General features: G+C 40.9%; 1 protein-coding gene and 1 long non-coding RNA gene across 2 annotated transcripts in view; one reads left to right on the top strand and one right to left on the bottom strand.

Annotated features, from left to right (window-relative positions):
* The window catches only part of MMP20 (matrix metallopeptidase 20), a 48,540-nt gene that overhangs the window by 4,368 nt on the left and 21,714 nt on the right, over positions 1 to 22,458 (top strand). The window contains exons 2-6 of the mRNA XM_033204752.1: positions 4,167 to 4,414; positions 9,240 to 9,388; positions 11,289 to 11,414; positions 12,220 to 12,381; positions 14,623 to 14,764. Of these exons, the coding sequence (XP_033060643.1) occupies positions 4,167 to 4,414; positions 9,240 to 9,388; positions 11,289 to 11,414; positions 12,220 to 12,381; positions 14,623 to 14,764 (827 nt within the window). The remainder of the gene's footprint in view (positions 1 to 4,166; positions 4,415 to 9,239; positions 9,389 to 11,288; positions 11,415 to 12,219; positions 12,382 to 14,622; positions 14,765 to 22,458) is intronic.
* LOC117080138 overlaps positions 3,991 to 22,458 on the bottom strand; it is a 59,607-nt gene continuing 41,139 nt past the window's right edge. The window contains exons 2-3 of the long non-coding RNA XR_004435732.1: positions 13,842 to 14,090; positions 3,991 to 4,374 (exon numbers count right to left, since the gene is read on the bottom strand). This is a non-coding gene — a long non-coding RNA (uncharacterized LOC117080138). The remainder of the gene's footprint in view (positions 4,375 to 13,841; positions 14,091 to 22,458) is intronic.

Below are 22,458 nucleotides of genomic sequence, written 5' to 3'. Positions count from 1 at the left end.
TAGCCATAACATGGGAAGGCCATCACTTAGCTCTAAGCCACTGTTGTCTGTAAAAGATATAATTGCCCTGTTGACACTGTACAGGAGTCTTCTCACCCAGAGAAACAGAGAGCCAGCCAAAGCTATCCATCTTGCGGGTGGGTGGAGGGGAGCCAGGAACCGGCTTGTGCCCAGAGAGAGAAAGAGTTAAGCTGCTGACCCTGAAGGGTGGGCCAGCCGCGCAGCTGTGTGTGGGAGCAGCCGGCTCTAGCAGCTGAAACAGGGTGGACAGTGTGAGAAAGCTGCTGAAGAGAGAGCTGCTGAATAAAACCATATTCATCTGCCTATGCCTATACCCCCTCCCTGATGATTCTTTCAGCTATCTGCCACCCACCCATTCCCCTCAGACCTCAGCATGGGCTGGAACCTGACACTGAGCATGTCAGTGTGTTCAGTGCATTTGGTGTAGTGGTGGCCCCAGACCTGACCCTGGAACCTGACAGTGACTTCGCCAAAAAAGAAAAATGTTGACGAAATGCACCTTAAGTTTCACCCTGTCCTGGAGCGTACTTAAATTGAGTTTAAACTCAAGTTTCAGGAAAGACACTAAGAAAATGCACTGAATGAGGGCTTGGGAGGGAGCCGTAAGCTGCTAGCCTGCAGGAATGGAACCCCTGGCCTCCTGTACTTTTATCCGTCAGATACTGGAAGAGAAGTGGAGAGAGGATCACCTGATAATTGATCTCAATATTCTATAATTTTAACAATGACGCAGTGGGGAAGCTTGGAGGGACAATTCTGGTAAATTCTGAATTCTTTGTCCCAGTGCCAACATTAAGTGCTGAGCCAACAGTATGCAAGTGTTAGGGTATCACAAGAAAGCAATTCTAAGCACACACCTAAGTGCCTGATAGAATATTGTGACTGTGAAAAGTATGCCAAAACCTTGTCAGTAACTTTAGCAAGAAAGTGCCCAGAGTTCTGAACTCTCAGTACTTCAGGATATCTGATAATTCTTCAAGGAAACATACTTTCATATTTTGCCTAAAGAAAAAGAGCTCAAACATTAACTGAGCATCTACTCTGATCCTAGAACTGAGTCAAACACAGGGTTTGTATCTGTGAAGGCAAAACAGTGCCTGATTGGAAGGAGGTTGCAACCAAGCAGGTTAGAGTGATAAGAAATTGGTAGAAAGTGATGGTTTACAGTGCAATGAGACAGGTGTTTTACCAGTACAAGAATCACATCTTATGGAAGCACCAACTACGGAGAGATTTTGTTTATATCACTGCAGTGATGAATTTTTGTTTTTAAGAAGGAATAGTTTCTAATTTTATTTTTACTTCATTAAAAGGTACTGTTTCAATCCTGCCTGTGTGACTAGCCATAAACCTTTTGTGCTCTCAGAATAACATCTTGTGCATATTTTAAAGAAACAAACTGTTGGTTATAAAAATTACGCAGGTTCATAGTAAAAAAAAAAAAAAAAGTAAAAACCCTGTTTTTAAAAATATATCATCTTAACTCCATTATTAAGGTTTAACCACTGTTAGTCCCTTAGACTGTATCTTTCATAACACTTTTCTATGATTCAGGGCCAGGATTAGTGTCAGGCAACCAAGGCAGGAAATGCATCCTGTTTTTAAAATTTTGAAACTTTGTTTATCATGGATTTTTTGGCATTGATTTTATTTTTTTAAATTCTGCATTAAATTATTATCTTGATTACCGAGTTTTTGGTAACCCACCACTGGCTTCATCTCAGCCCTGATGATATGACTGGGATGCTATGACTAGATATCACTTATGTTTATAAACATGGCTCATATTGTAATAGCAGTGGTAAACACGGCAAACATGTTTTCCACTTAATTTATCATGCACATCTTCCCTTATATAACCTATTTTGTGAGACAAAAACTAGAACATAGAGTGTAACACATAACCTAGCAGAAGAACAAAATATTTGAAATCAATGATCTCAGAGACACAGAGGACCTGGTCTTATACATGGAGCTTAACCCTGAGGAGTATAATTCAGACATTACCACAAGCATAGCATTATCACAGCATCAACGTGCACAGACAGGAACAATTCATCCAATCCACCTCATCATGCCAAAAAAAAAAGAGATGAGAAACATAAATGCTTACATAAGGTGGTCTAACTAGAGGTGGAATGGAACCAAATAGTCACAGCTTTGTTTCAGAACACCAAGGCTAGATTTCAGAGCCTGGGTACCCCATGTTTCCTCTCCCTTTTCCTCGTCTTGGCTTCTCATCTCACCTAAGGTTTTTATAAGCGACAACAACGGGGAAAGTGATCTTCTCTCACAAGCAGGACAGGGAGTGAAGGATCAGCTGATCCTGCAGTGAAAAAATAGAGTACCCTCTCCAAACATATGAGTGAGACTTACTGCTTTTTATTTTCTCCCCAACAGTAACAGTTCATGCTCATTGTAAAAAAATTTGGAATATAGGAAGGAATAAAGAATAAATTAAGCCATCCATAATTTCATTACCCAGACATAATCAACATTAATATTCAGGCAGACTTCCTTTTATTATTGTATGTGTGTGCATGTGTGTATATGTATGGTTTATTCAGAAAATTATTATTATAACCTTATAAAGATTTCTTCTCTTCTTTTCTCAGTATATTGCCATTACAAAAAAAATTCTTTCATAACATTTAATATTTATTTTTCAAAACTGATCTTACTAGAGGCCTAGTATTGCCTCATATGAATATAGGATAATATATATACTAAATCCCCTGACATAAGACATTAAGTTTACTTCCAATTATTTATTATCTTTATATATATGTTAAAAATATGTGTGCATGATATATAAGTAAACAATTTGCATAGTTTATACGTGGTAATATATGGCTAATATACAGGTGAATAGTATGTAATTTATATCTAATAAATAAATATATACTATATAAATATAAAATTGTAGATAATTAAATACAATCAGTGCTCTGTATCCATGGAATCTGTACACATGCAATCAACCAATTGTGGATTGAAAATATTCAAGAAAAAAATCGACGGTTGCATCTGTTTCAGGGAAGACATGTTCAAAACATACTTTTTTTGTAGCTTTTCCCTAGACAATACAGTATAACAACTATTTACATAGCATTTATATTATAGTAGGTATTATAAGTAATTTAGAGATGATTTAAAGCATACAGGAGGCTGTACTTAAGTAGTATGTGAATATTATGCCATTTTATATCAGGGACTTGAGCATCTGTGGATTAGGTATCTGAGAGAGGTCCTGGGACCAATTCCCCCATGGATATGAAAGGATGACTGAATCTTTAGCAGCTCTTTGGTTATTTTCCTAAAATCAGCTGAGTAGGTGAAATTCCTGGGCCAAAGGCAGGCCTCAACCCTGTATTTGCATGTCCCTGTGTCACTCGTTTTACCCTAATCCCAGCCCTGAGTCACAGAAAAGTGTTTTGAACAATATATACTGAGGACTTTATGTCTTTTTGTGCAAATGAAAGCCTTATAATTTATGGCTTATTTTATTTGCTTCAAGGGACAAAGAGCCTCGCCTAGGAAAGTTGTCTCATGGAAACAAATTCCAGCCCACATCCTGAGCACATCTGAACTCATTAAAATCCTCAGCTGCAAAACAGGTGGACCCTCTGCCTGTGTAAAGTATGAGAGGCTGGAATACAATGCCTCCAAGAGTTCAAAGCATACTGATCTTGCATTATGTACAATGGAAAGATGATACCAATAACTGTTTACCAAAGAAACCAGATAGCCTTTGATTTGCAAATTGGGTAAAGAATTTCAGTGACAAATAAGTGATCCACGGAAATAATGTTCACATCAGATTCCTTCCCTGAATTTTTTTCTTTTAAAAAAATTAAAGCAAAAATGCATATTTATTATATTCATTGTAGAAAAACTATAAAATGCAGGTGGACAAAAGGAAATAATTAAATAATCTATAATCCCCATTACCCAAAACCGATCATCGCTAATAATTTGGAGTATAGCTAAGCTATATGTATACAAATATGTCTGCTTTTTTCATAAATGGGAAAATACTCTACACACTGCTTTTAATACATCAGGAATGCTGTCCCCTGCCTTACCTGAGCATGAGTATTTCCCAGACTATGCTGTAGACACGTCAGCCTGCCTCTCCATTTCAGGCGTATCTTGACAAATATTACACAAATAAAGAAGGACACCAGATTGGTGAGATGGTTGCAAGAGGAGGCAATTCCATGGTAAGGAAGATTAAGGAGCTACAAGCGTTCTTTGGCCTCCAAGTCACCGGGAAGTTAGACCCGACCACAATGGACGTGATCAAGAAGCCGCGCTGTGGAGTTCCTGATGTGGCCAATTATCGCCTCTTCCCTGGTGAACCCAAATGGAAAAAAAATATTTTGACGTACAGGTAATGAGATCAAGTCTTTCCAAATTCAGAGAAAAACACCCCCTCTCTCTTTTTCCCTTTTCTTGAAAAAATCTTCCTTCTCATCTGTATAAAAATCCTGACGCCTCACAACCGCAAGAAAGAATAAGAACTGTTTACGTCCATCTGTCCGGCAATGACAATGGGCAATTCACCAGAAAATATGGTCTTAGGATTGTCATAATGACTGACTATTTTAGGCATTCCAAACAATTTCATCAGTTAGAAACAACACAAATATCTTTAATCTAGTCTAGGATTAATGACCTGGCAGTAAAAACTAGTTTTCTTAAAACAACCTGCTTAATAAGAAAGAAAAAAATAACTTACTAATAAAGTAATTTATTTCATTGACTCCAAAAATCTTTTATTGATGAGTCAAAAAATGCATTCCATTTGAGGGACATAAAGGTGAACAAGTCAACTTTCTTGACCTTAGGGAACTCACAGTCCTTTAAGGAGAGACAGACATGCAAACAGACAGCTGTAGCTCTGTGTGAAAAGTGCAAAATCATAGCTCTAAGTAGTGAACTGTGGGACCACAGTTCACATGGAGAGAGCTAGCAAGTGACCCAGGGACCAGGCAGTGACATTTGAGCCTGATTTGAAGGCAAAGTAGCAGCAGTTCCATTCTTAGCCCCAAGCTCCCCTCACTCCCTCCCTGCCCTCTTTCTTCCCCCTCCTAATCCTCTGGCCTCATCCTGTATAAACCAAGGGAACACATCCAACCAGAACCTCTGTCCCTCCCTGCAGTGCTCAGGGTACAGAGGCTGGAATTCCCTCTCCCAGAGCCAGACCTGATTCTGGGGCCAGCGCAGACTTCCTCCCCAGGTTGATACAACCAAGGGCAAATTATGCATGGTACCTGCCCCTCAGCCTGAGGTAGGGGTGGACGGTGCCTGCCTGCGTGGGCCTCACGCATGCCAGATGGGTGCAGGTCGGAAAAGAAGAGTGGCCTCCACTCTTTGTGGTCCTGCCCCAGGCCTTGCACATGTAAGGAGTTTTCTAAGAAGAAAACCAGACCAAGCATATAGCAGCAGAGAGTGCACAGACTGGCATGTTGATGGGCAGCATTCCCACCACCAGTGCCTAGGGCATGCAGCTGCAGCAGAGGGTCCAGGAAGGGCAATGGCAGGAAATGAGCTGGAGGGGCAGCCTTAAGGGCAACTAGAGCGTGATGTTAAGGAGTTTGGACTTTATCTCCAGGGCAGTGGAGAGCTAGGCCAGGACCAGGATCAGATTTCGCTTTGAGGATGAGCACGTCTAGATGATAACTGGAGATGGGGAAATGCTGGACTTGTGCAATAGTCCAAGCAGTGGTGTGCTAGAGCTGCCTCCTAATAGCTCACTGAAGCCAATCCTTAAAATGTCAGGAACGTTGCAGCCACTTGTTAAGCTCCCAAGAATTTTGTGAGCTGGTTGCTAAGACAGCCATTGTTAAATTATGTAAATTTACAATTAAATAAATCACATTAAATTATATTAAATTAAATTATACTATATTAAATTATATTAAATAATTAAATTATTTAATATTTATATTTCTTATTAAAACATATTATTTTATAGTAATAAATAAAATATACTGTTTATTAATATATTATTAACATATATTATTTTCTAATAATAAATAAAATATATTTTATATTATTTAATATTTATAATTATTTAGTAAATTATATTAAAGTATATTTAAAACAAAGGTAATAAAAACATATTGCCTCTTATTTCACTACATTTTATTATTTTCTCTGCTCATGAGGCTATGTACATCTGTATAATCTGGGTGGTTCATTCATGCTCATCTCTTCACAACCTGGCATTCAGTGATGGTAAATTGGTAGCTTGAATTAGCCATAGTGAGAATATTTACAACACAGAAATCAGCAAGTCATACAAATCAAGGGGTTTTTTTTCCTCCTTGTAGAGCCACTTGTTAAACTGTTCCGGCACACCAGTGAGTCCATTTGATTAAATGAGGGGCCAGAACCCAGGGAACAGTCATGAATCCCCTAGGCCATTTGTTACCTACTATCAGCCAATAAATCCATAAGGTGGCAGGCTGAACAAAAACATCAAAGCAATTGGGGAAGAAAAACCTCATAGGGAGTTGAACACAAAAGTGATTCTGAGATAGTAAGAATAAGACAAGAAAAATGTATATGCATCGACAGAGTCTTTTCATAGTTTTCTTAAACTGTGTTCTGGAATTTTAGTCCATAACTACGTACAACAAAGACGAGAAGCATGGGTCAAGATAATGTGATACTTAGGGAAGTATAATATTCTTGCGATAAGGTGGGCAATCTTAAAACCCCCTCAACACACACATTGCCCATCCACTCTTGCTCCCCAACAACTGCACCGTCCCCTCCCCATGAAACAGGACACTAGAGGCTATCACAGTACTCTGCCCATGTAGCTACTGACTTTCAGAATAACTTCTTACAATATAACCCAAAGGGTTACAAAAAGGAAAAAAAAAATACAGCATAGTGCTTATATGCATAAGCTTTCGAGTCAGACAGAACTGGGTTTAAACCTCATTAATCATAACATGTAGATGATGAAGATGATCTTCCTCTTACAGGTCATAGTGAGGATTAGATAAATGCCACTTAAAAAGTGTATGCAGCAACAGCACATAGTGTGACTTCAAAGAATATTAGCTAGTATTATTATTGCTTTATCAAGCTCCAGACCCTGAGTTGGGGATTCTTCCATGTTCTCTTCTTCTCTGGTGCTATCCCTCTCTCCTTCCCTGTCTTCTCCAGGCCAGCACACACTGTCAGCTCAAAGGTACGGCTGACTTATCAAAAATGCGAGGGCATGTCAAAGTAATAAGTCTACCTAGTTGTGATAAATTGCAGACTCATATTACACAGTGGGCTTGGCATATTTTGAAAGCATTAAATAGTCCCTTTGAGGGTCTTTCTGGTCTCCCCCTTCAATTCTATAGCTCTCTTCTTTTGGCCCCAACTCCTGGGGTTGAAGAGCTCCTTGTTCCTTCCCTCTCAAGTCCTGAATTGAGCTAGTTGCTATCCTTTCTGTGGGCACAGTCCTTTCACTTGGGACCCCAGCATTATTGCTGTTGGTTTCTCATTGAAATTGCACCATCTGCATTATAATAACCTAGGATATCTTTCAAAACGCAGATTTCTGGACCATACCTGTATCTTTAACAAGCTTCCTAGGTAATTATCACAGGTCCTAAACTTCGAGAGCCACTGAGTGGGCCCTAAAACAGCTAGCTTTAATTATTTAATTCATTCATTTATTTATCAAGCAATTGCTAGGCATTTGCTATGTGCAAGGCACTAGACTAGGAGCTATAGAGAGAGAGAAAGCAGGGCCGGTCCCTGCTTATGGGGTTGGCTCTCACAGACACAGCTTCTCACTTTCATCATATTCCAGCCCAGCCCAAGGTCTCAGGTAGAAGTCGCCCTTCCTGCCTTTCCTTTGTATGTTGCCAGAAATCCCCAGACCCTGGGCTTCAGAGCAGAAAGTTCTAACAATCACCAACTCTGACTCCATCCACAGTCCAAAAAGCACTACATTTTTCTGCCTTCAGGTGTCATTGTCATACCAGTAATTGCTGAAAGTCTCACCCTTTTTTTCAGTTCCAGTGAGCCTCCATTTTTAAAGCTAGCCCTTCTTCTTTAAGAATACATTATTTTGGGCTGGGGGGCAGTGGCTCACACCTGTAATCTGAGCACTTTGGGAGGCCAAGGAGAGCGGATCACTTGAGGTCAGGAGTTCGAAATCAGCCTGGCCAACAAGGTGAAACCCTGTCTCTACCAAAAATACAAAAATTAACCCAGCGTGGTGGTGGGTGCCTATAATCCCAACTACTCAGGAGGCTGAGGCAGGAGAATCAATTGAACCTGGGAGGCAGTGGTTGCAGTGAGCAGAGATCATGCCATTGCACTCCAGCCTGGATGACAAGAGCAAAACTCCGTCTCAAACAAAAAAAAAAAAGAGAGAGAGAGAGAGAAAAGAAGAAGAAAAAAAAAAAAGAATGCATTATTCTGAGGAAAAAAACCTTCCCCAACAGCCCTGGGGAAATCCTGATAAGCTCTGAATAAGAATTAGCAAAACTTCAAAACTCCACATTTCTATTTTTTATATTGAAAACATCCAGTCCCTTTGGGGAAAAAGAGGTCCTCTCTCAATGAAAACGACTTTAAGAAAAATTGACTACTTACTACCTGTGACATTTCACAAGTTTTATTTATTTATTTATTTATTTTTGAGCAAAGTCTCACTCTGTCACCCAGGCTGGAGTGCAATCACCCAATCTCGGCTCACTGCAACCTCCGCTTCCCGGGTTCAAATGATTCTCCTGCCTCAGCCTCCCGAGTAGCTGGAACTATAGGTTTGCACCACCACGCCCAACTAATTTTTGTATTTTTAGTAGAGACGGGGTTTCACCACCTTGGCCAGGCTGATCTCGAACTCTTGACCTCAAGTGATCCTCCCGCCTCAGCCTTCCAAAGTGCTGGGATTACAGACGTGAGCCACTGTGCCTGGCCACAAATTTTATTCTTTTAAGTCGGAGGTAGTATAATAACAAGAAAGTTAAACGGTTTCAGTACCGGATTATCCCAACTTCTCTCATCTCTCCCTTTCATTTGTCTTGTTTCACACGAAGCAATTTAACATATAATAAAGCAAAATAAGAATTATCACTTCAGAGAAAAAATCTAAATTGTAGATTTATATTTAACATTTTTGGAATACAACATGTAATTCTTGCCTTCTTTGGAGCAGTTACTGAAAAGAAAACATGTTTCTTCCGTTTTCACAGAATATCTAAATACACAACCTCCATGAGTTCTGCCGAGGTGGAAAAAGCAGTGCAGATGGCCTTGCAGGCCTGGAGTAGCGCCGTCCCTCTGAACTTTGTCAGAATAAACTCAGGAGAAGCGGATATTATGATATCTTTTGAAAATGGAGGTATTGTGGTACTTGGATTCCATCTACTAATTCAAAGGAGAGTTGTCCCAATACTGTTCCTTCTACATCTTTAATTCGAGTGATCACGCAGTTCTCCTTCACACAGTGCTGTGATGGGCCAAGGCCAAGACCATGACAAAGCCATGATCTTCATCTGGCCGGAAAATAGAATCAAGAAAATAGGAGTTCTTAACATGTCTTGTCATCATCAGATACAGCTGTAGAGTAGATTCACTATAAAAAACTTTCATTATGACTTTGCCCCACTAGGGGACAAATTCTTGCAGATTTTGCTTTCCCATTAGCCACATGACCTCATCCATTCCCATGTTGGTGTTTATCACTTATATACCCCCTTCCATATTAGCCAAGAATATCCCACCATGAATCCTCACTGAAGGAAATACCTTCCACAGTGACCTTGATACAGCTTTCCCCCTGCAGCAATGGTTAGGAAAGTGTCACTCCTGCCTTGCCCACACTTGCAGACCATCTTTTGGGAGATGTGTGAGAGGTCTGCCTCCAACTTTCCCACTTCTTCTCCATTCTATTGCTCACCCTGGTAAGAAGTAGAGGCGTAAGTTTGCACAGGGATTGGTGAGAGCTCTGATCCCTTTTCAGAGAAGCAAGTCTAGGAAATAGATAAAGGGAGGGCCAAATGGCTCATGAAATTTCTTTTCCTTCTCAGCTTCGTAATAGTCAGGGTAAGTGAGAGCTACTACCTATTCCCCTCCTCAGATAACATTTCTAAGTGTCCTTGTCATTTCAAGTCCAGATCTTAATTTGAATCTGATGTCACTGGGGGGAAAACATGCTTAGGAGCTAGGAGAGAGAAGATCAAGCAAATTCTGAGAATAGAGCCTTTAGAAATGGTCCTGGGTGTGACCTGGCCCAGGGCAGGTCCTATTCCTCCCAAAGGACAAAGGCCACCCCTGGTGAAGTGGCAGGGAGTGCAGTGTGACTTGGGGTAGCTTTGAAGGCCAAGGAATGAATGTCTGGTTCTCTCTTGATCTTTCAAGCTTGCAGTCTGTCCCCTAATACACAAGCTAACACAGGGACTGTGCTAGTCTACTTAGTTGTGATGCCATTGCATGAAGTCCTCCGTGCATGCACCTGAGTAGACTGCATGTCACTGAAACCTGAGAAATGGCATACCAGAACTTTGTTCTGTCAGCTCAAAAACAAACAAACAAACAAACTAAAACTGGGTATCCTTACTAAGGTTTTTTAAAGTGGTAAACTATAACCCTCATTTTGTTCTTCCTCCTCCTCTTCTATTAAATTTGTAATGAATTGTTAATTAAAATAGATAATTAAACAAAAACATAAAAAAGCTTCAAAAGTTAGGATTTTATAGATACCTTTATGACTTTCATAAGTTTTCCACATGAAAGTATGTCAAAATTACAGATAAATTTTTGACACTTTCTTAAACTGTATTGTGCTATAGAAACAAAAAGCACACACTTGTTCAATTCACTATCACTATCTCAGCTGAATCAAATTTGAAAGGTCATTCTGCCAACAGGTTCACATTCCAATCAGTGGAGTAGGTTTTTCCATCCAATGCCCCCCGGTTAGTTTTCCTTTTGTAATCCATGGCATGTGCAAAGTCCACAGTATCCTATGTGTCAGTTAACAGATGTTGTGATAGCAACAATAACCCAAAAAAAGGTGTTTTTTAAAATTATTTTTAATGCTTACTATCTTTGCAGTATGAACTAGCCTCTTTTATTTTTCAATGGGCAGTTACTCATTGACAAGTGAACTTCCTATTATAACAAATACTGAAAAGTAAATTTAAGTGTCAATGCTATTCAAAATGTTTTCTGTAATATGATGTGCCCTCAAAATTGCTAGAAGGACTCAATCCTTTTGGCCTTTCTCCCCACTTGTTTAGATCATGGGGATTCCTATCCATTCGATGGGCCTCGGGGGACTCTAGCCCATGCATTTGCTCCTGGAGAAGGCCTGGGAGGAGATACACATTTCGACAATGCTGAGAAGTGGACTATGGGAACGAATGGTATATATGCACAATTCACCATAACCTGGAAAATATTGTACCTTCTTCTGGGCTCCATCATGAAACCTTGAGGTTCAACGTCCCAAGCCACCCTTTAACTAGGGGGGCTGGCTAGGAAAAACAAGTAAGCCAAAAATCCAAAAGGGATCACATAAGGGAAAAACATCCACCCCAAATTGTGTTGTAGACTTGTCCGATCTGTTTCATAGCATATCATCTGAAGAATTGGTCATCCCCTTCTCAACACACTGCTCTCGTTTCCTTCAACAACCTAGTATTTATGACTTCTTACTTGTTCTTGGAAATAGGCTACATTCAGAAATGACCCGAGAGAATCAGTACTGTCCTGAGAAGTGTGATGGGGATGGGAATAAAGGTTCCAGAATATCATACAGGTCATCTGGAAATCTTCAGTGTGAAACATGTGGATCAAAAGGTGTAGGCTGTAATAGCAGGGAACTATTAAGGCATTTGTGGTCTAAATATATGAATTATTCCCAAATATCATTGCCACTATTTGCTCCAAGGCTCTCCTTTATCAGTCTACCAAACATCACTGATGATGAGCAAAATGGATTGATGTGCATTTCCATCCTCCCCCACCTCCAACCCCCTTCTAGCCAAAAGGGGGAAAATTAAAGTCACCAAAGCTAAGTGCCAGAATAACCTACCAACCTTTGAATAATCCAGTTAGGAAAAGGAGATGAGTTAACTGTGATGTGGGCATAAATTATCCTATAAAGATGGAAGATGGAGAAAACAAAAACCTGTGGTGATACTGTTTTTTTTCTCTCATATTGTCTAGGTTTTAATTTGTTTACCGTTGCTGCTCATGAATTTGGTCATGCCCTGGGCCTGGCCCATTCCACAGACCCATCAGCACTGATGTACCCAACTTATAAGTACCAGAATCCCTATGGATTCCGCCTCCCCAAAGATGATGTGAAAGGGATCCAGGCATTATACGGTAAGATTATTACCTTCTTTGACCACTAACCCTGAAATTGGCAGGCATCCAACTTAAAGAAAGTGCATTTTATCTGCATTGGTAAAGATCAATCTAGAAACCATAGCCCCAACTATGACTTCTTGTGAAGAGCTCATTTGCCAGTTATAAATATGTGTGTGATGTGTGATTAAATTTTACGCCTTTCCTTTAGAGCATATTAGTCCTGGATAGCCTTAAAAAATATAGTCATTTGTCTGTTTGTGTTTTTCCTTTGAGTGCAGGTTAGAATTTACACATTGGGAGAGGATGGATATAGTTTATAGTTCATATATGTGGTGCTTACCCATTTGCAGATAAGTGACCTTATCTCCCTAAAAATAGCAATCATGATTAAAATAACTCCACGCCCAGCCATGTAGCCGATCTGCAGTTTACAAAACAGGTTCATGTGTGTAGTCTTACACCAGCCTCACAACTAACCTGTGGGGTGTGAAGTGTTTTCCTCGTTTGATAGCTGAGAAAGCTGAGGTTCAAAGGCAGTAAGTATCCTAAGATAAGCTACCTCAAGTATTAGCATTCTTCTAAAAGGTAATGAGGGATTATTAGAAACTCTGTATCCAATTTTCCTTAAGGGAAAAACAAACCAATTAATCCATCAGAAGGAATCTTGAAAACATCCTTAGACCTTGACAGTTTTTCTTTAATGGATAAAAGGCAAAAAGATCTAGGAAATTGCTTTTCCCTTGAGCCCTGGAGACCTGGTTATTAGGCTTCTGCTTATCAGAGCCTCTCCCCATCTTCCCAGTGCCTAGAGACCCAGATCCCCCAGCACCTTCCTGGGGCGCTAGGAATCTGGCCCCAGGGGATCTGGAGGGTGGGAAGCCCAGAAATGGGCACACCATTCAAAATCGGTCAGATTTCACCTGAGGCACAAAAGGCAAATTTCATCCCAAGAAGCCTTCAGCCAGCTCTATCCATTTCCAGGAATGGGAAAGCACCAGATCTGCCTGACCCTTGAGGGACAGGAAAAGCACCATGAATGTCACAAACTCAGCTCCAGAGCCTTGGTGGCAGCGCTCCAATGGGAAGCAATTTCTGTGGGCCACCGAGAAGGGCCGAGCTCAAACACTTGCCTTTAGAGGTCCTTGTGCTCTGGAAAGTCACTGCCTTCGGATGGCCACTGTCACTCGGCCAGGAGACAAAGCACATATTTTGGCACAGCTATTATGACACAGGTGAATGAAATGTGAAAACATGGGTTTATGTTACAAGGGAGCATTCATATCACCCAGCCGATCGCTTGCCACTGCTGACCCTCTCCAATTTCCAGCTTCGATCTTCTCCAAAGCCTTACCCTGCCTCTGATCTTCATCTTGCTGCTAACCCCTACTCCATCCCTGATCTCAAACTTCATCTGACCCTTATCAGAGGCCTGAACCTTTCCCTTCCCTGTGCCTCATTCCTTCCCTGACTCTCACCTGTGGTTATGACGAGGCCTCATCAAAGAGCAGGGACCGCCAGAGGCCAGTCCAAGCTGTGCAGACTCATTCTTCTGGAGCTGGGGCAAGGTCCTCAGAGATGCAGAGCAGGAGAGGAGACTCACTGACAGCTCTCGCAAGATTTGGGTCCATGTTTTCCAAGACGATCCACCAGAAGATACCTTTAAGTAACAAACACTTTCAGTGTACTTCAATTCCACAAGAATTCGCTCAGTTTTTCCTGGATGCCTAATAAAAGACAAAAGCACAGGGCAGGATGCCAAGGAGTCTATGAAAATAACAGGAAAATACACAAGAAAATTTTCTTATTGAGAAAAAGAGAACTTAATTACAAAGAAATGATCCATGCCAATTTTTAAATTACATTTCTAATCTGGAACACTTGTAGATATCAAAGAAGTTCTATAATAAAATAATGATCTTTAGAAGACTTATTATGTGCCAAGCACTCTGCTACCCACTTTACAGGAATTATTTAATTCTCACAACAGCCTTCTGAGGTGAGTACTATTTTCATCCCTCCCTTTTAACAAGTGAGGAAGCTGAGGCTTAAAAAGTTAAATAATGTGCGGCAAATCACACAGCTCAGCAACCAGGAGAGCCAGGACTCAAACCCCGGTCTACCTGCCCTCAACAGCCATGGTCATGATCACATGTCCAGGGTGAAAGTGTACAACCTCCCTTGGGGCTCTATCTAGAACAGAAGTGTGTGAACTCCAAATTCCCGTTACCATTTTGACCAAGTCATTTTGAATCCTAGGACCTCGGAAACCTTTCCTGGGGAAGCCCATGGTGCCCCATGCCCCCCCTCACAAGCCGTCCACCCCCGATCTCTGTGACTCCAGCTCATCCTTTGACGCAGTGACAATGCTGGGGAAGGAGCTCCTGCTCTTCAAGGGCCGGTAAGCCTCAGATACGCCACCGACTCTCTTGGGCCTCATCTCCACTCCCAGACAAACGTCGTCCCACAGGTCCTTGTTGCTGCTGTGTATGAAGATCATGCAGAAACACTGTCCTATGCAGCAGGAGGGTGGTAGGCAGGGGTCTTTGGGGGAGATAGAGAACTGCCAAAACTACTGTTTGTGGTGCACCTACTGTGGTCTTGCTACTGTGCTAAGTGATTTCCATAAATGGACAATATTTATTCTAACCCTTTTCACTGTAGAGATTAGAACCCCTAATGTGCACATAAAGAAAGCAGATCAAAGAGAGCAAGTAAGTTTCCCAAGGTGACTGAGAATGGCTGAGCTAGGATGAGTTAAATGGCTGAGCTAGGATACCAGCCTGAATTGATCTGATGTCCATTTTGTTTAACACTTTATCCCTAGTGAGGGTGCATAGCAAATGCTCAATAAATACTTGGTGAATGAGGGTTGGCTAGCTGGATGGATGGACAGATAGGAGATTGGATAAAAGGATGGATGGATGGGATGGATGATCAGATGGATAGATAGGTGGGTAGATAATTCCAAGGCCAGCATTCTTCTGAAACTCCTCCTTTTCAATGCCTCTGGGCCTTTCACCCGTCAGGTAGCACAGAGAAAGCAGATCCCTATTCTCCCCCAACTCTGGCTTCTTGGGGAGTATGGCTGTTTTCTCCATGATGCTGGTTACTCTAATTACTTCTTCCCATGGAGGCAAAGAGAAACATAGCAACATTCACCCTATTCCTCCCTTTGCTGGAGACAGAATTCAATCACACCAGAATAGGCAGAGGCATCTCAGGAGCATTCATGTGCGGCATTATTCCTTCTACTTCTTCACTATTGCAAAAGTGTTTATGGAGCCCATTGTGGTTTTCAAGCAGTGTAGTCTTTAGGGGTATAAAGATGGATTGATACTTGCCCCCCACCTTTACATACCCCTCAGATATATGACTCCAAAAGCCCTGCAAGATAGTGAGACATGAGCTCTAAAAGTTAGGCCCATGAAACAAAACAAGAAGCAAGTACCTGGGAAGATCTAGAGAGAGTTTCCCAAGGAAGTGACGTTTGAGAAATGTGATATTCCTTATCTTGTATGCTTTTGGGGATATATTGCTGAGCTACTATTATAAGAATACTTTTTGCTCCTTCCGCACAGAGAGAAAGTAACAAAGTAGTTTTAAAAAAGCAAAATCTACCCAGAATCCCACCACCTGGAGTGTATCAGTCCGCGGGACTGATACCCATCCATCCTTTTATCCAGTCTCCTATCTGTCCATCCGTCCAGCTAGCCAACCCTCATTCACCAAATATTTATTGAGCATTTGCTATAACTATTCACTCACTAGGGATAAAATGGACATCAGATCAATTCAGGCTGGTGTCCTAGCTTAGCCATTTAACTGTCACCTTGGGAAACTTACTTGCTCTCTTTGAACTGCTTTCTAATACCATAGACCAGGTAGCTTAGACAAGAGAAATTTATTCCTCACAGTTTTGGAGGGTAAGAAGTTCAAGATCAAGGTATCTGCAAGGTAAGTTTCACTGTGAGGCCTCTTTTCCTGGCTTGTAGGCAGCCGCCATCTTGCTGTGAGCTCGCATGACCTCTTCGTGTACAGCAAAAGAGGGAGCAAGCTTTCCAGTTTCTCTTCTTATAAGTGCACCAGTCCCATCATGAGGCCCCTACCCTCATGACCTCATGAGTCAGGAATGTCCTCTTCCAGCACTAATCCTAACTACCTCCTGAAGTCCCCATCTCCAAATACCATCCCACTGGGGGGTTAAGGCTTCAACATAGGAATTTGGAGGGCACATAATGCAGAGCATTTCCATTGTTAACCATATTGTTGCGTGTCCCTCCAGACATTTTCTCTGGATAGAGAGCTAGATATTGTACATATGGGAGTGGGGTGCAATGATTTCCACAAAAATAGAATTTTACTAGTGGTGTTGATTTATAAAGTTTTTTTCACTCACAAAATTTTTTTTTTTCCTGTCAATGAATTTTAATTCTCATCCTTAGCTATATCATTACTTATTTAATCAGTCCCATACTGGATTATTTCTAACTTTTAAAAATCAGAAACAGCTTGAAGTAAATCTTTGACAATGGACAGACATTCGCTTTTCAAACGCAAATTAGAGCCAGGCCCAGGAACCCAGGCTTTCACAGCAGAGTCAGTGGGATTAAGTTCTGGCCCTACCGCTTACTGATGAGGTGATCCCCAGCAAGCAATATGCCAGACACATAGTGTCAATAAATGACAGTTACTATTCTTAAGAGTGGGAATCAAAAAATATTTACAATGGCAGGGAGGCTTATAAACAGCTTCAGGTATTTAGAGAACCCAATTGATTCTTTTGTGTTATTAATTTTCTGATGATTATTTATTTTTAAGACACTGACCATTGATGTTATTTTTCTTGAGTATTACCAAAAAGTACATCAAATGGAATTGGTAGGCAACAACCCAGAAGTGGTAGACCAGGTAGGGCAGGAGGAGCTTGGAGCACAGATCTTAGTAACCTTGGCTTCATCTAAAGGATATCATTCAGGCTCCACTCTCCCAGACACTGAAATAGCACGTAGCACTCATTCAGTGATAAAGCAGTGAGTTGCTAGCCATCATGCAAGGTGTAGCTTATTCTTCTGGTAAGTATCAGAGGTTGTAGTGGGGGCAAAGGAAACAGTGAAGTCAAAGATATGATACCATTTCATTCAATGATCATTGTTTTCTTAAAAAAGTAAAAAAAAAAAAAAGCATTCTGTTTATCAAACTGTGAGCATTTAGCAATTACTAATGATGACTTGAAGTCGATACATCTTTTGACATAATCTTGATCATAAATACTGAGGGTAGTAACAGACTAGTAAGTGAGGCAGTGGTACAAGAGACGTCTAGAAACGAAAAATCAGCAGAGGGGCTACAGAAGGAGAGATGGTCTGCTACCACGTATGTATCTGCTTAGTCACCACCTTCTCATCTTCTTCCATTTCAGAGTCAATGAGCTATTGGGGTAGGGCAGATGATTCCAAAGAACTAGCACAAGCTATAAGCAGGATGGGGAGTCAGGAGTGGTCCCTTCCAGCGCTGGACCACTAACTCACCGGGGCACCTGGAGCTTCTCTTCCTTTTCTATAAATTGAGGGAGTTTTCTGTTACTAATAGTGACTTAAAAGTGTTCAGTACTTACTATGCAAAGTGTTCAGTACTTACTATGCAAAGTGTTCAGTACTTACTATGCAAAGCGTTCAGTACTTACTATGCAAAGTGTTCAGTACTTACTATGCAAAATGTTCAGTGCTTACTATGCAAAGCACTACCTTATCGCATTCTTACAATTCCCCTGTGAAGCCTGAAATATCATTCCTTTTACAAGTGATAGAAAGGATAAGCAACTTGTTCAAGAGTACACAGCTAGTAAAAGGTGGAGCTGGAATTCAAACCCAAACTAGCAAACTTCAGAGCCCATGCTCCTAACTACCTTGCTGTACTACCTCCTAAGATGCTGTCCAGAGCTGGAATCCCGTGACTTTTTAGCTCTGATCCCCTACCAGCTGCCGCTAAAAGTCCCAGAGTGCTTGCTAAGCCTGGACAAAGAACAAAGAATTCTTTCAAGCCACAGTTATAATGGCAACCAGGGAGCCACTGATTATGAAAGAGCTCCCAGTCTGTTCTCTCCCACTCAACAGCCTGGAATTCCCCGTCACCAACAATAGTCTGTTGATGGGACATTTCAAGCTATGAGCATAATAACCACATGGTTTGTTTCCAAAGCAAGATGGAATGCAGTACCTTTTAAAGTAACCGTGAGATTGTCAGATATTCTCCATAGCATGTAAACGTACATTCATACGTTCTGTGTGAAGGGAAATAAGCGTTAGCTATAATAAGTTGAAGGGCATATAGATAGATAGATACATAGATAGATAGATAGATAGATAGACAGATAGATAGACTTAATGAACATACACTTACTTTTTATAATAGGTGACAAAATTATTAAGGCTATATCAGATTTCCTCAGTCACTTAGGGAAAATAAGAGATAAATGACTGGAATTGTAACCATACCAAAATTATATTTGCACCTATCATATTATGTTGGGTTCTGCCCAATATAATTTTAAGGGTAAAATCAAGAATATCACACACAATCATCTATAAATCTTAGAGGTACAATAGATTTTACAAATAGAGTAAGCATAAAGGTCAATCATGTCCAAGTCCTTCAGTGTAGAGATAAGGAAAATAGGCACAGGTCTTTTAGCCCTAGCAGACCCTCCCATGAGACCCAGGTCTTCTGACTCCAGTCCAGAGTCTATCCTAGCACTAATATAGAAAGCTTTCTGCCTATGAAATGGAACTAGCAAGAAAAACACTGAAATTTAACCTGAATGAACGTATGCCCATTGACTGTTACGCATTTGAGTTAGTAGGAAGAGCACCTTCAAGCTGTTCCTTTGCTTTCACGCCCCCTGCTTGCAGGTGGGGTAACCAGCCACAAAGAGGAGGATGTTCATAGACTATCTAGGTTTCCCAAGAATGTCTAATATGTTTCTTCATGTTTGTTTGTTTGTTTTTCAAAATAGGATTCTATATATATTTTTTAATCTGTAACTAATTGTCAAATTTCAAAAGATGTTATGTACCTTAAATTAGAAGGCAAAGAAAAACATTTTTAAGGGTTATGCAAGTAGGAATTGGAGAAAACAATGGATATATTAATAAAAGGCATTCTAAGAACTCACCAGCAGGATTAGGACACTAATTTGGTGAGAAGAACAACAGAAAAGGAAGAGTTAAAGCAGGTAGAAGCCTCATGACTGAGAGTATAATATACAGCATTGTTCTCTCAGAAAAATTCAGAGGATTTGTTGGGAACACGATATAAAACTCAGGGTGAGATGTATCGGATTTAAAGCAATGACAATTTTCACAGAGTTTCATAGAAATAAGCTAGTGCTCAGGGAAGAGGTCATAGTTGGAGGCTTCGTGGGTTTTGAATCTCCCACATAAAGGAGACAGTTAAAGATGTGGAGATGAAAAACAGCTCTGAAGAGAGAATGAGGAGAAAGAAAAAAAGTCTACAGAATGAGCCTAGGAAATGGGAGAAAAAGATTCAATAACAACCAGAGAGATTCAGCACTCCAAAAATAATAACAATAATAATAGCCAACACTTCGTGGTAATTTGCAATGTGCTATGTGTTGTGCTAAGCATTTTACAGACATTCACTCATTTAATCCACACTGTCACTGTCCTCAGCTGGAATTATAACTTAGTTCTGTTTGATATCAGAGACAAAATCCCTGTAGTGGAACCCCAGATAAATCTCAGGAAAAAAAGGTGTATTTTTTTTTTAAGTGATCAACAGTGGAAAATGTTGCCAAGGTCACCAGACTGAGGACTGAAGAAAAGGGACTGAGTGGCCAGGATAATTTAGAATGTAGTCACAGCAGAGCAGTGAGGAAGAAAGCAGATCATGGAAAAGGATTAAAGAGCAAATGGGGTCAGGTGTGGTGGCTCACACCTGTAATCCCAGCACTTTGGGAAAGAGTCAAGTGGATCACTTGAGGTCAGGAGTTCAAGACCAGCCTGGGCAACATGGTGAAATCCCATCTCTACTAAAAATACAAAAAAAAAAAAAAAAAATTAGCCAGGTGTGGTGGCTGGTGCCTTGTAATCCCAACTTCTCAGGAGACTGAGGTGGGAGAATCACTTGAACCCTGAAGGCGGAGGTTGCAGTGAGCCGAGATTGCACCATTGCACTCCAGCCTGGGTGACAGAGCGAGACCCTGTCTCAAAATAAATAAATAAATAAGAGCAAATGAGGGGAAACAAAAGAGTTGAGATAGAGCATTCACTTGAGAAGCTTGTTAACAACAAAAGAAGTTAACATAACAGTTGGCAGTAACAGCAGGGCCAAGAGAGGATTTCAAAGAGGGAACTGTTCATGTTTGAAGACAGTGGAGAAAAAGAAATACAAGATGCTACAGGAAGGGAAACAATAAGAGTAACCACTATTTCTGGAGAGTAGATTTGAAATTGGGAATTCCCAGGATGCCATGGGCTTGAGGTAAGCCCACCATGGAACAGGAGGAAGTCTTCCTCCTTCTCATTCTCCCTGGGGATGTGTCTTTTCTGGCTGGAAGGTTGCTTCCCTGAAAGCCAACAAATGGCATTTACTTAGAGCGGTTCTCTGTGGTCTATGAAGAATTCAGATAAAGAAGCAGAGGTGAACTAAGATCCCTGACTCATTGTCATTTCTTCTGAACCACCTGATTCAGAAAGAGGAGGGGCCCTTTACATGTTCACAGGTTATGGTTTATGAATATGGATTTTCACAGGCTCTTCAGATGGGTACAAACACTCTTAATTTAAGGACACTATGCACAGCTTTGACTATCATTAATCTACACCACTGGCTACACATGGGTTTTTAGTTGTATGAGCTATATTTTTCTCGGGTTCAATGAGGTGGATGATGCATGATTGATTTCTTGGATCCTGACGCATCCTGAACTAAGCAACCCTGGTTAATGTGTCCCACAGAATGAATGGCTTCTCAGCCAATGACACGACAGTTTGTACTTCAAAGTTTCCAGTGAAAAAAACTAAGAAGGAAACTTGGCTATATTGATAAACTCTAAGTTTATATTCTGCATATCACCTATTAATAAATTTGTAGAGTAAAAACATGTCTTTTTAAATTATCTACAAATAAGGGTAGTCCTGAGTTTCTAAAACACTTTCATATGCTTTATCTCAGATGATCCTTTGAAGTGTTTGTGCAGATATTATTCTCACTCTTATCTGACAGGAGGAAATTGAGTCTCAAAAAAATTGAATGACTCACACGAGGTCATACAGCCAGTTATAAAACAAGGCTTCAAGTATTCCCTGTTTTGTTCACCACATCACGTTGCCTGATCTCAGGGGAGTGAGCAGTAATTAAACAGAGCATCAAAAAGATAGAGGCCGGCGTGGTGGCTCATGCCTGTAATCCCAGTACTTTGGGAAGCTGAGGCAGGCAGATCACTTGAGGTCAGGAATTCGAGACCAGCCTGGCCAACATGGTGAAACCCCGTCTGTACTGAAAAAAATATAAAAATTAGCTGGGCAGGTGTGGTGACACGTGCCTGTAGTCCCTACTACTCCGGAGGTTGAGGCAGGAGAATCGTTTGAACCCAGGAGGCAGAGGTTGCAGTGAGCTGAAACTGCATCACTGCATTCCAGCCTAGGGGCCAAAACAAGACTCCATCTCAAAAAAAAAAAAAAAAAAAAAAAAGATAGAGGAAAGACACCCCTTCCCACAAGCAGGAAAGAGGATGACAGAGATCAGAATCTAGGAGAGTGTGAGACTAAAGAGGATGAAAAGTGGGCCACTCATTCAGCTTGTGCTAAGTTGCCTTGATTGTCCAGCAAATAAAGGGTAAAGGCATCTCCTGAAAATGAAAGACTAATGGGATTAGCTTAGGTAGGTGGAGAATGATGGCTGGGTATAACAAAAGAAGACCTTTAAGGCTTGGCAACATGCATCAAGTCCCTGGATGCACCAGGCACCATGCTAAGCCCAAGGATAAAAAGATGAATAACACATGATGCTGGAGGAGAAGTTCAAGGAACTAGCAAAGAGCTGTAAGAGGCCAGGTGAAAGTTACCAGAGACG

This window comes from Trachypithecus francoisi, unplaced genomic scaffold (assembly GCF_009764315.1).
Source record: "Trachypithecus francoisi isolate TF-2019V2 unplaced genomic scaffold, Tfra_2.0 Lachesis_group8, whole genome shotgun sequence".
Lineage (NCBI taxonomy): Eukaryota > Metazoa > Chordata > Mammalia > Primates > Cercopithecidae > Trachypithecus > Trachypithecus francoisi.
Note: the sequence above shows the minus strand (reverse complement) of the source record. Positions and strands in the feature narration are given on the sequence as shown.